The following is a 13,699-nucleotide window of genomic DNA, read 5'->3' on the forward strand; positions in this document are numbered from 1 at the left end:
TTCCACCTTGAAGGGCCAGGTAAAGTGATAGTTCACTCATATGTGACAATACTCTTAAGGATGTATCTGTAAACATTCTGTACATGATAAAAAATGTAACTTATTGTACTTTTATTATGTCACAATGGTCAGTGACCACCTGAGGGCGCTGTAGTTCAACAGGACTCCTACAGCGTCCCAAAAAGACTACAACTCCATACTTACCACGCGCATACACCGGAACACATACACTGATCTGTCATCACAGCTGTATCTGTTTTACCGTTGATTATCTGGACTATATGTTCTATCATTCCACCACTGTTGATCATCGCGTCGTTTGTCTTCCTTGTCTTTCTTGTATCCAGTCCTAGTAAGTCTTGCATACCGAGTTTCTTGTTCTTGTATTTTGCCAAAGTCTAGTTCGTGTTTATCTGTCTTAGTTTCTTGTTTCGTTGTTTATTTGTTACTTTGCACCTGGATATTTTTGGATTTTGTTCACTGTTTCTGCACTATATTATCATTAAATTCTGCACTTGAATCCGCTATCTTTTTTTCCCGTTTTTGTTTTGATCATGCTAAACGTGACATTTTAATGATAGCATCTATGCAATGCTTTATTACGGTAGCACACAGTGCAATACAGTTTTGCAGGTATGAGCCTTTTCACAGTAATTAACTGACATACTTCGAGTCACTGATGACACATGGATTGGTTGGACAATGTTGTTGGTACCTTTCTTGGTAACTTTGAACATTTCATGACTCTTTCATCCGAAGTATCTCAACTTCTGTTTGAAATGTATGTAAATGGGCACATGCATTTTTGTAGGCAAACATCAGTGCCTTCTTCTGAACTTGAAGAGCCCTCACCCTCCTTCTCACACTTGTTGGATAAGAAATGTTCTTTCTTTTATGAAATTAAAAAAAAATTAGGTACTCTCTTCACCGAACTAGCACTATTTTTATTAAACTGTGGGAACCCCTTCGCAAATATGTCCAAACTCTTCAGCTTGACCCTACTCCTTCTGATTGAGTCCCCACCCCCTAATGCCCAGCTTTTACGGGAAACTATTTCTGGTCAACACATGTATCTATATATGTATCTATATTAGCTATATTAGCCTACTATAAAAATGACTAAGTTGGCAACCAATACATAATGAGCCACTGAAATCAGGTGGTTGGTGTTTATTTCTTTGTCATTTAAACACTTCAGCACAGCCTTTGGTCTTTCAGTGGTATTAATTTGATCATTTCTTCTTGCGGCCCATCAGAGTTCACATACCTTCATAAAAGCGCGTTGAATATTGGTCACATCACAGGCAATAGATTATGCTGGCACTGAATTAATGTCCTTGGTTTGCTGATCGGTGATGTTACCTGCCATTTTAATAGACCTCTCCTTCACTGTCTTAGCGGAGAGAGGTATATCTTTAATTTTTTGTATTATCTTGGTTTTGTTTTTGAAATCTGCAAATAGGTGTTCTAATATGTTGATGAATGACTCCTTCATGTAGTCACCACCGGTTTTCCATGCTTTATTATCTCCCGGTTTGTTTACAACAGCCACCTGCCTGGCATCCCGCCCTGCTGATAAAAACGTGTGTCGCAGGCTATGACGCAAATCTTCGTTGACAGAAATGTTGAAATTAAATATTAATTTTACAAACTTTTACAGCATTTGAAAAAGTTAAAAATGTTTGTCCTCCTATAGAAATCATATTAAAACTGAAAAAATATATTAACCTCCCCCATCTTTTTCAAAACATTTTTGAAAAAGCTCCAGGGAGCCACAAAGGCAGTGCTAAAGAGCCGCATGCGGCTCTAGAGCCACGGGTTGCTGACCCCTGATATAACCTGAACAGAACAAAGATAACTAAGAATTGTTATGGTCTGATGAGGGGCCTAATCTTCCTGTTGTATAAGGCAATCGTAACAGAGTGGTTTGGGAAGTTCTTCAGATCATCCATCATAACTTTGAGGTTATTTGTTGACCTGGAAGGAGATATAGACGATGTGGCTAGCTGTATAGAGGAGTTGTTGGAAATGTCGGGTTGGCTGTAACCACAAGCAGTTGTCTTGGTTATTGTCCTCAAGAAATTCATCAAGAAACATCTGTCAGACAATCAGCGCAACAGTTGTCGAATCTTCAGGCTAGAATGAAAAGTAGAGTTGATTGTCATCAGCATAGCAGTGATATGGGAAGTCATGTTTCTAAATGACAGAACCTAGTAATGCCATGTAGATACAGAAGAGAAAGGGTCTAATAACTAAGTCCTGAGGCACCCCAATAGATAGAGCTTGCGACTTAGACACTTTACCCTTCCATGACACCTTGAAGAATCTACCTGAGAGCTATGACTCAAACTACTAATGTGTGATTACTTTGTCATGAGGGTCTTCAGTGGTGAACTTTCAAAAGCAGTGGATAGGTCGAGGAAGAGAAGAACTAATATTTTTATGCCACACTTGCTAGTCTCTAGAACTCAAGTACAGAGAGCAAGGGTTACCTCGGTTGAATGTGTATTTTTGGAGACTCTTGCTCTGTGTGAGAACCTTTTAGAGGCTTAGGCCATGTCCACACTTACATGAGTATTTTTATAAATGGGGTTTTCCCCACTTTTGAGCAAGATTTTGTCTCAGATTCTCTGCCTGAGAAATGGTTTGTCTAGGCAGTAAGATGGAATAGGAAGAAGCTGACAAGTAGTTTGAAAAGATGGGAAAAATTAGTTTGGGAACTTGTGGATTAGGGATTAGAGACAAGGATGTGAGCCTGTGTTATGCTTGCTGTCAAGGTGTGTTTGTCAGTTTTTACTGTGGAGAGTTGTGCTCTAGCGGTTGTTGTTTTATTAATGAAGACGGTGGCAAAGTTGTCAGGGGACAGGAGGAAGGAAAACATTTTAAAGAGGATGCAATAGTTAGACAAATTGGTAATTTTGTTGTGGCAGTATGTCTGTTTAGCAGTAGAGGCTAGCATAGAAGGAAGAGAAGAGCGGCTGATACATACATTTTAATTCATGCCACATTCTCTGATTTTAGATGCCTGGTGTTACAGTATGGAAAATGCAATTAAAAGAAAGTAAGTAGGGATTTCTAAGTTTACTTTGACTTGTATTTCACTGCAGACAAAACAACAAACATTATTTAATGTGTTTCTCGTGATTTTTGTTTTTATTTTTTCAAATAAACACACATTCCAATGTTGGTTCTTGCAACACATTTCAAATAAAGTTGGAACAGTAAAGCATTTACCATTTTTTAATGTTGGCGTTCCTTTTCACAACACTTAAAGGATATTTAGGGACTGAAGACACCAAGTGATGTTTTTCAGGTGTAATTTTGTCCCATTTTTCCTGCATACAAGTCTTAAAGTGGCAACAGTACAGGGTCTTCTTTGTCACATTTTGCTAGGGATATCCTGATCAGGTATTTTGCCCTTGAGTCTGAGTCATGTGATTTTGAGTATCTAATAATAATAATAGTTCCTTTTATTTATATAGCACTTTTCTGGGCATTTAAAGGACTTTACACAGAGAGAGAGAGAGGGGGGGGGGGTCTTCTCATCCACCACCAGTGTGCAGCATCCACCTGAATAACACGACGGCAGCCATTTTGCGCCAGACCATACACCACACACCAGCTGATGGTTAGGAGGCCATGATGGACAGAGGCCAGTGGGCAAATTTGGCCAGGATGCCGGGGTGAAACTCCTACTCTTTTTCAAAGGACATCCTGGGATATTTATTGACCACAGAGAGTCACAACCTCGGTTTAACATCTCATCCGAAAGACGGCGCTCACTGGGGCATTATGACCCACACAGGTTGGGCGCCCCCTGCTGGCCTCAGTAACACCACTTCCGGCAGCAACCTAGCTTTCCCATGTGGTCTCCCATCCAGGTACTGTCACGGTTGCAGGTTTGTGCGCTTTTCCGGAGTGTATGTTTGATCACGTGGGTTTGTTTTGTTTTGGATGTCCATGTGTATTTGTTATGCTCACGTGATATGACGACACTCAGCTGGGCTGATTACACGCCAGCTGAAGCTCATTATTAGGCCTATATCAGGGCGACGTTTCTATGTTACTTTGTCAGTTTGTTACACCTGTTCTTATGTGTGTTATCTGTGCTCAGGCCCCTGAGGAGATTTACCCTGTTGTCCTGTCTGTTCCTGCCCTGTGTTCGTCGTCCTCCTAGCCCAGGGGTCGGCAACCCGCGGCTCTAGAGCCGCATGCGGCTCTTTAGCGCTGCCCTAGTGGCTCCCTGGAACTTTTTCAAAAAATGTTTGAAAATGGAAAACGATGAGGGAGGTAAATATATTTTTTGTTTTAATATGGTTTCTATAGGAGGACAAACAATCTTAACGTTTTCCAATGCTGTAAAAGTGTGTAGAATATTTAATTTCAACATTTCTGTCAACGAAGATTTGCGTCATAGCCTGCGACACACGTTTCTATCCGCAGGGCGGGATGCCAGGCAGGTAGCTGTTGTAAACAAACCGGCGGCTGTGTGATGCGCCATGGAGCGCAAGCTGTCTTTGCCAAAGATGTACAGCGGGGCACGCTTTCTCATTTTCCCTCCCTGAGAGAATTCAAAGAAGCCCATCCCGATCACTCACTCAACGGTGATTATTTACAAGGTGCGATCGTTGATATGCAAACTGCATTTGGGAGCAGATTTTGCGAATTGCGAAAGGAAAAAACGAGACTGTCTTTCCTTGACACACACCCCTGGAGATTGACCCTTCCTTGTTGAGCACATTCCCAGGAATGACTCGAGCTGATCTTGAAATGGAAATGGCAGGCTGCGTTGTATTGCACTGTTTGTTGCCCAGATAAGGGGCACGTTGTGCACGTTCATTTTGATGTTGTTTTTTTGAATCCTCAAAATAAAATAAAAAAACATTAAAAAATCTGATTTCTTTATTGCATTTCTTTAATTTCATCAAAGCAAAACATAATGCAATAATATTGTAATGAAGTTAAACTTGAACATTAAACATAATTCATTAATATTGTAATGAAGTTAAACTTGAACGTTAAGCATAATTCATTAATATACTGTAATTAAGTTAAACTTGAGACGGCATCGTACAACAGAGTAGTCACGTAGCGCGTCATTCTCTACAGGATGCACTGCAGGGAAATGAACATTTAATCATGAAGGCTCAGTATGTATTTGTAGCTAACAAAGTCATTTTTATAGTAGGCTAATATAGCTAATATAAATACATACAGCATGTGTTGCCATCATTATAAGGCTTATATAAGGCTTTGAATTTTTTGCGGCTCCAGACATATTTGTTTTTGTTTTTTTTGGTCCATTATGGCTCTTTCAACATTTTGGGTTGCCGACCCCTGTCCTAGCCTGTCACTTTCATTATTTGTTTATTTTGACTTGGTCAAATAAGCTTCATCACTCGCATCTGGATCCTCTTTGACTCTTATTTTTGAACGTCACAGAACGAACTGACCTTATTATGGATCCAGCGAGTGCATTTCAGATCTCTGAGTTCGTCTTGCACAGCAACGCCAGGATAGACTGACAGGATGAGGCTTTGGCCACCACGTCACAGGCGATCCAGGCTCTGGTCGGCCAAGTTTCATTACTTACTTCTGAAGTCCAACAGTTGATCACTGGAGCTGCACAGGCTGAGACTGCACCAACTCCGCAGGTGACACCAGCGCCTGCGGTTGTTGGTCGCTCTGTTATAGGCCTAATAATGAGCTTCAGCTGGCGTGTAATCAGCCCAGCTGAGTGTCGTCATATCACGTGAGCATAACAAATACACATGGACAACCAAAACAAAACAAACCCACGTGATCAAACATACACTCCTGAAAAGCGCACAAACCTGCAACCGTGACAGGTACTGACCGGGCGCAGCTTCAGTGGGCGACCATGCAAGAGTTGCAGAGAGCTAGCTGCTCATACCGAGCTATCCGATACCCAGCTAGCTGGTATCTACTGATACCAAAACCTGATCCGATACTTCTATAATAAATAAAAAAAGAATAAAGAAAAGCAAAGAAACAGATCCAGAATGTTCCTCATGTTTTTTTAATTCACCTTATTTTACCATTTAACAAATCTGTTAACAAACAGAGCACTATATTGGCAGATATCAGCTTTCTGTGTGGATAATAATCTAGGTGGATAATGTTGGAATCTCAGAGCACCATCAGAGGAGTGCAATCCTCAGGGAAGGTTGAGAGCGACCTAATCAACTCCTACGAGAAGTTTCCAAGCTTCCCTTAGGGTGATAAACAACTGCGAAATGGATTTTAAGAGGGCGGGGGATGGTAAACTTATGTGATTTAAAAGAGCGGTTGAAACCCAGAGATGGTAAAGGATTATACATACACATACAGTTGAAGTCAGAATTATTAGCCTCCTGTATATTTTTTCCCAATTTCTATTTAACAGAAAGAAGATTTTTTCAACACATTTCTAAACCTGATAGTTTTAATAACTCATTTCTAATAACTGATTTATTTTATCTTTGCCATGATGACAGTAAATGATGACTAGTATTCAGATTAAAGTGACATTTAAAGGCTTAACTAGGTTAATTAGGCAAGTTAGGGTAATAAGGCAAGTCATTGTATAATGATGGTTTGTTCTGTACACAATAAAAAAAAATATTGCTTAAGGGGGCTAATAATAATGTCCTTAAAATGTTTTTAAAAATTTTAAAACTGCATTTATTCTTGCCAAAATAAAACAAATAAGACTTTCTCCAGAAGAAAAAATATTATAGGAAATACTGGAAAAAATGTCTTGTTCTGTTAAACATCATTTGAAAAAACAAAAAAAAACAAAAAAAAAAACAGGAGGTTGAATAATATTGACTAGGTTTTTAAAAATGAGTTTGGTTCTTGCAGGATTTCAGGACATAGCTCTTGAATCATGTGTTATTTGTACATTACCAAGAAGCCGTTAGCAAGCCATATAACTGGCTTCACTCGTGCTCACCTTCATATATGTGATTTATGGCGTCTGTGTTATGAAGTGAAGGGCACTCACATTGCTAACCTGTGTCAAGGGCAGTTGTTTTCTAATTTAGCGATTCTGGACAGCTATAAATTGAACCATTGTGTTATTTCCAAAGTAATTTGTGTCACAATTTGTGTCACAACCTGCTACACCATAGACAAATGAACTCGTATAATTCATATTGTTTGTCATCTTCTGTCTAATTTTTGAGAACTTTTAGTTTAGATTTGTTTGTTTCCTGTTTCCCCTTGAGATTAATACAATTGTGGGGTGTTTGTTTCTCTTGTTATCATGTGTTCGTTGCTTGGATTTAGTGTGTGTTCATCCCAAGCGGCAACCTACCGCTCTCCCTTGTGAAGCGAATACGGAAGTTACTGAAACTGCAATTCATCGAAATTCCACTAGTTCTGGCTCCAGAACAGCACATTTCTGTTGAGTCCACTGTTAAAATGGCCAACTTTACAGCAGAAAAAAAAGGTGTTTGCAGCCTGGAGCAAAGAACGATTTTGCTGTTTATAACTAATATTACCCTTCATGACAACTGTGAGGGGGGTGAATTTTTTTATAGCTGAACTACCGTGATCTCCGATCCCTCAGACGACACTGCAATAAGGCTCCTCATTCATTTATAAGCAATATCTCCACATTGGCTCAGGACTACTTTGACAAACCTTTGTCAAGTATCACAATATGTAGTTACAAATGCCAGTTAAAACTCTGCTGTGCCAAAAGAAACCCCTATGTTAACAGTGTCCAGAAGTGCTTTGGATTTCTCTCAGACCTCTGGGATAGACCATCACTCTGTGGAAATGTGTCCTGTGGTCAAATGAATCAGAATTTCAGGTATTTTTTTGGGAGAAATGGATGCTGTGTGCGAAAAAAGGATCAACAGGTCTAAAAGCCAGGGTCTGTCATGGTATGTCAGTGTTTTTGGCATATGTAACTTGCACTTCTGTGATGGCACCATTAATGCTGGAAAGAACATACAGATTTTGGAGCACAATATGCTCCCTTTTCTAGAGACGCCCATGCATATTTTATCAAGACAATGCAAAACCATATTCTGCACACATTACAAAGTCCTGGCTGCAGAGGAAGAGGATACAGGTACTTGACTGGCCTGCCTGCAGTCCCAACCTGTCTCCAACAGAGAATCTGTGGCGCATTTTGAATGGCAAAATGCGACAACGAAGATCCTGTACTGTTGCCCACCTTAAGAATTGTTTGCATGAAGAATGGGCCAAAATACACCTGAAACTCTTCATCACTTGGGGTCTTCAGTCCCTAAATATCTTTTAAGTGTTGTGAAAAGGAACAGCAACATTACAAAGTGATAAACGCTTTACTGTTCCTACTTTTTTGAAATGTGCTGCAAGAACCAACATTGTAATATGTGTTTATTAAAAAGAAATTACAGGGAACACATTAAAGGTGAAGTAGGTGATCTTCCACAATGCTAACAGCTTAGCATAAATCTCTGAATCACAGTCCCTCCCCTGGCGTCTAGAGCCACGCCTCCTTAAACACGAGCACAGCAAAAGAACCCTCTCTCATGTGTTAAAAGTGACTAGTGTTTGTCCGGCGGCGTGCAAGCCAAACTGACATGCTATTTCAGAGTGAATATTAGAGTTGCATGGTAAACAATATAGGGAGAGACTAGGCGGAATAGCGCTATTTACTTGTGTTTTGCTGTTAAACTAATTAAAATCTACATTATTGATGCTGTAAAAAGTCTCTTATGAAACTGAAAATAGTCTTATCAATCTTTCATTGTATGATTTTGTGGCTGAACAACACTTCTGTGAAGATATAACCCATTTGTAACAACAACATCTAACGTTTCATCAGCTTTGCGTGAAGCCAAAACAGTTTTAAAACAGAACATTACCTGTCTAAGAGAAATCCTTCAGTCATTGTGTTATCCTTTCTCCAGCGTGCAAAGGTAACTCCAATAATGATTCAGGTTTTTAAAAAATTTTGATTCAGCAGGTTTTTACCGATCGCGCGTGTGCTCTTGTAGTGGTTTTCTTGGTTTTTCTCTTACTCAATCAAACTCAGTCTGGAGGTTATGAATATCAGAAGAATATACTTTATTGTCGACAACAAAGGAGAACTTTCAGGAGACCCCCAGTAGCATCTCTGTCTGAAAAATTCTGTCTCACTCAAATTCAAGCCTGCTTAAATACTCTGTTTTTTCCGTTGTTGTACATATGTCACACAAGATCCCTCCTAGTTTAACCCTTGACTCCAAATTCCACCTCTGTCATCTGTTTTTCCCTTATTTCTACATATATCACACAAGACCAATCTAGTTTAACCCTTGACTCCAAATTCCACCCGTCATCTGTTTTTCCCTTATTTCTACATATATCACACAAGACCAATCTAGTTTAACCATTGACCCCAAATTCCATCTAGGTTAACCCCTGACCCAAACCTGATAACTATATAACTTATCCATTTCTTGTGATTGGGAATTCTTCTAATGGTATGCAAGTCTACAAGCAGATTATACACATACAATTTGAATATATATATTAACTTCACACTTCAAAGAGTATAAAATCCACTTCACTCTCTCGTGAATGCGCGTCGGTCGGCGGAGCTGTGTACAAACGGCTGCGCAGTTGTTCAAATCTGCATTGGCTGACAGACAGATTGGGTTACTTATCGGAATTATGAGAGATGTCGGTCCGACTCTATTTAACTGGATGAACATTTTTTAGTTTTATTCCTTAACCAAAATATAAAAATTCATTTACCAGCACAACAAAAATTGCTTCAACAATCACCTACTGCACCTTTAAATAATACAAGTCAAAGTAATTTAGAAATCACTACTTTTTTTTGTGTGTGTGTTTTTTCATGCTGTCCAAGCATTTTCTGATGTGGTGTGGTAGTTGAGCTTTTAAATTGCATGAGTATAATGTAAAATATTATGTACTGTCATCATGGTAAAGTCAAAGCAAATCAGTTATTAGAAATTAGCTATTAAGATGCGTTGTTAAAAACAGAAATTTTTGAAAAAGAATTGAAACTTCACAGGAGGACAAAAAACTTTGTCTTCAAATGTGCACAACAAATAAGACGAATATGTTGTGTAAGTGTATGCAGTTTTGAGTGAAATGTGTGTTTTGGTTGTGTGTTTCAGTTGTGTAGTGAGCAGCAAGAGAGTCGACCCTTACTGAGCCCTTCTATCGATGACTTCCAGAGCGAGAGCAAGACTGATGGAGCCACACGAGCCGTCACCTCCAACACAGCAGGTTCTCCATAGTTACTGCTCTGTCATCTGTTCTCCTTCTCTGTCCCACAATTCATCATAATGGACTTCTCAGTTGGCTTTTTGGCCATTTTACCCTGCGTCCTGGGGCGGATTTAGTTATATGGGGGCCCAATTATTTATAATTACAGCCATGGGGCTCAACAGCTCTAATACTCATTCTTTTTAAAAGGTTTTATAATAAAATATATTATAATTACGAGCGTCAAGGTGACGCAGTGGGTAGCATGATCACCTCACAGCAAGAGGGTGGCTGGTTTGAGCTCCAGCTGGGTCGTTTAGCATTTCTGTGTGGAGTTTGCATGTTCTCCTGATGTTTCTCCAGGTTCTCCGGTTTCCCCCACAGTTCAAAGACATGTAGTATAGGTGAATTGGGTGAGCTAAATTGGCCATAGTGTAATGCTGCGTTCACACCAGACGCGGAATGCGCGGATAAATCGGGCTATTCGCGCATAAATAGCCGCGTGAACATTTGAGTTTACTCGCTTCATTCATGCGTCAAATCCACTTCTTTCACACGTCAAATTCACTTCAGGACAGACACGGATTCGCGTGATGGGCAGGGCTTCTGTCCGGCCGGTGAATCTAGCTTTATTGCTAAATGGCTAACATGGATTTTATGAAGAAAATAACAGTGTTTATGTGCTTTTTGAAGGCTGAAAAACAACCAACGATACGTTTAGGGTCGTGTCTGAGTCCACTACATCCTTTCAGAGGTGCATCCAGCTCTGTGAGCTCATAAACTCCTCCAGAAACTGAACCTGGATGATGGAGGCTTTCAGCGGTGCTCCTGACTGAGCCAAGCCCAGATTGATGAACTGTTGTCGGTGTTGGCTAGAGGATTTCCCCCGGGACACCGGGAACTGGTGATACGTCACAATCACGCCCCCAGATTGATTAACACGGCGCGAATGTCTGCTGAAGTTCAGATTTTTCAACTCAAGTGATTCGCGCAAAACTTGCGTTAAGCGCGTCAAACGCAAAACGCTCAATTCGCACCGCGACATTCACGCGTATCGTGCCATTCGCACCATGCCACTCGCGCAATTAGCGTCATTCGCGCCCCGCCATTCGCGCGTATTCGCATGTTTGCATTGACTTAACATGTAAATCACTTGCGCTTGACGTTGTGAAAGCAGCATAAGTGTGTGGATACAAGGGTATATGGATGTTTTCCAGTGTTGGGTTGCAGCTGGAAGGGCATCCACTGCGTGAAACATATGCTGGATAAGTTGGCAGTCCATTCCACTGTGGCGTCCCCTGATTAATAAAGGGGTTAAGTGGGTCAGTCAGTCAGTTGACAGCAAGCTGGCCTAGTCGCCTGTGTATATTGCGCCCTCTGGTGGATTTACGCGAGAAGAGAATGCGCAATGAGTAATTTGAGATCATCAAAAAGTGTACACAGCGGCCTCTGGGGGATTAGCAAAAACAAAAACTGCGAGCAGACGTACCTCCGGTTATGTATTTCGCTGTCCCTAGTAATGTACACCTGGGTACGTATCGGCAATGAGCCTGGAATACTGATGTTCATTGTCTGTGGTCATCTAAATGTAAACAAATATAAATTTAGTTAAAAGTATTATAATAAATAAAATAAATAAAAATCTAGATCTCATGTTTGAAGCAGGTAACTAATATATATGTATGTATATCATCAACGAGTATGCGTTCAGCTGACTCGTTTTTTCCATCTAAAAACTGTAAAAACAAAGTAAAGTAAAACTTTGATATACAAGTTACTGTATGTCAAAGCATTCAATCCAGATAACTCCAAATACTGAGTTGTCATAACTAATTGGCTCAGTCATTTTTTTACAGTGTATGAACTGTTATGTTTGTATGAGCTAGCCGTATGTTGGTAATATTTAATTTCAAATCCAATGTTTCAGTGTTGTCCACGACACTGGATCTGGTGGATCTGAGTGAGCCGTGCGAGAGGAGATGGAGCTGGGACAGACGGAGTCCTCGAGGATCTCGCAAAAATGGCTTCTCCAAGAGCAGCCTGCGCAAGAAGAAGACTGAGGAGACGGAGCTGATCCAGGTGGAGACCGAGCCGTCATCGCCCAGCCGCTCCAACCCCGAGAGAGCATCCTTAGATTCAGGTAGAACTCTTCAAAAATTACAATTGTTATTCTTTAGATGAACAATTACAGTCATTGTAGTCTTTGAATTAGTAAAATGTTTTTACGTCATGTTTTGAAGCATACACATAATAACAAAACTGAAGAGCAGAAATGACACTTTAAAAGACCATGAAACCCCCTCGTTTCAGCAGGGTGTTTTCACACCTCTACTTTGGAAAAAGTCAGAAAAGTGGGCATGTCCAGCTCTGTTTAGGGGGGAGTGTCGAAAGAAGAAAAGTGGGATGGTGTGGGAGTGTCTATTTGGGCACGCGCGAGTTTCAGAGTCAAAATACATACACAGGAGAAAGTGAAAGTTAGAGAAAGTTTAACCTACATGGACATCTGTAGTCGAATTATTTGCCAAATTATTAAATGGTGGACTTTAACTGCAGTTTGGCTCTTTCATTCAGGGAATTCATTCATGTCCCTCGCGACAAGCGAGATATTTGATTTGAGGAACTGCTGTAAGCGTGTATTTTTCGTGCAATGTTTGATACCGCACGGCGAATGTGAGAAAAAAAACCTCCGCATTTACCCAGAAACTTAGCTGCACACGGCAGGTAGCGTCAGAAAGCCACGTGTGTTATTCCGGTCACAAAATGCGGTAAAAACCCTACACGAGGTTAAAGTTTGGTTGTGGTGCTAACATGTTTACACTCGGTGCAATAGTTAACTTAGTTCGATACGAACAAACTGAATAAACAAAGAGCACTGGTCGCTCACTTATCAAATCTGTAGAGACAGGACAATCACCAGCAACTAGAGCCGCGTCTTTATGAAGAGAAGACTACAAGCGAATACGGATCTCAGCGTTTGCAGATGAGAACAGCTCTCAGGTAAACAATAATCCTCCTTAGACACGTAAGTTATTGTTGTCGCGCGTCGCGTACACTGTTAATCCACACGTGACTCCAGCTGAGCTCTCACAGAGAGAAAATGAAAACGAAACTTAACTGCAGCAAACTATAAAAGCAACACTTCACGCTTGTTTTGCCAACACAACGTGGCGTCTCTGTCGTCTAAACACTGTGACAGTAATGAATATTAATGAAGTTGCACAATAGAGCGCGCTGATTGGTTTGAACCAAGCCTTACTCATGCATTAATGCATCACACAGTAAGACGTAATAAAACTCACTCTGGCACAGACGCCCAGTCTGCACGCTGGAATACATGCTATTATGTCATGGCCGTGACGCAGCTTCAAAAATTCGTTTTAAACCGGAAGTACGAATTTGCTTGAAATAACGCAAAAACAACCAATTTACACTTTTTAGTGAAATATAGGTGTCCTAATAGTGTTTTTAGCAGTGTGGGACA

General features: G+C 40.4%; 1 protein-coding gene and 1 long non-coding RNA gene across 5 annotated transcripts in view; one reads left to right on the forward strand and one right to left on the reverse strand.

The window, feature by feature from the left end:
• Positions 1 to 13,699, forward strand: part of pex5lb (peroxisomal biogenesis factor 5-like b) — a 75,116-nt gene that overhangs the window by 25,470 nt on the left and 35,947 nt on the right. For all 4 annotated transcript variants that reach the window (XR_012390328.1, XR_012390329.1, XM_009299152.4 and 1 more), the window contains 2 exons: positions 10,128 to 10,239; positions 12,146 to 12,358. Coding sequence is in view for 2 of the 4 variants with exons in the window: in XM_009299152.4 (XP_009297427.1) it covers positions 10,128 to 10,239; positions 12,146 to 12,358 (325 nt within the window). In the remaining 2 variants the exon portion in view is untranslated. The remainder of the gene's footprint in view (positions 1 to 10,127; positions 10,240 to 12,145; positions 12,359 to 13,699) is intronic.
• On the reverse strand, positions 1,507 to 9,134 carry LOC137487667 (uncharacterized). The gene is made up of 2 exons (XR_011006332.2): positions 8,865 to 9,134; positions 1,507 to 2,136 (listed from the first exon to the last, which is right to left on the reverse strand). It is a non-coding gene; the product is annotated as an uncharacterized lncRNA (long non-coding RNA).

This window comes from Danio rerio, chromosome 2 (assembly GCF_049306965.1).
Source record: "Danio rerio strain Tuebingen ecotype United States chromosome 2, GRCz12tu, whole genome shotgun sequence".
Lineage (NCBI taxonomy): Eukaryota > Metazoa > Chordata > Actinopteri > Cypriniformes > Danionidae > Danio > Danio rerio.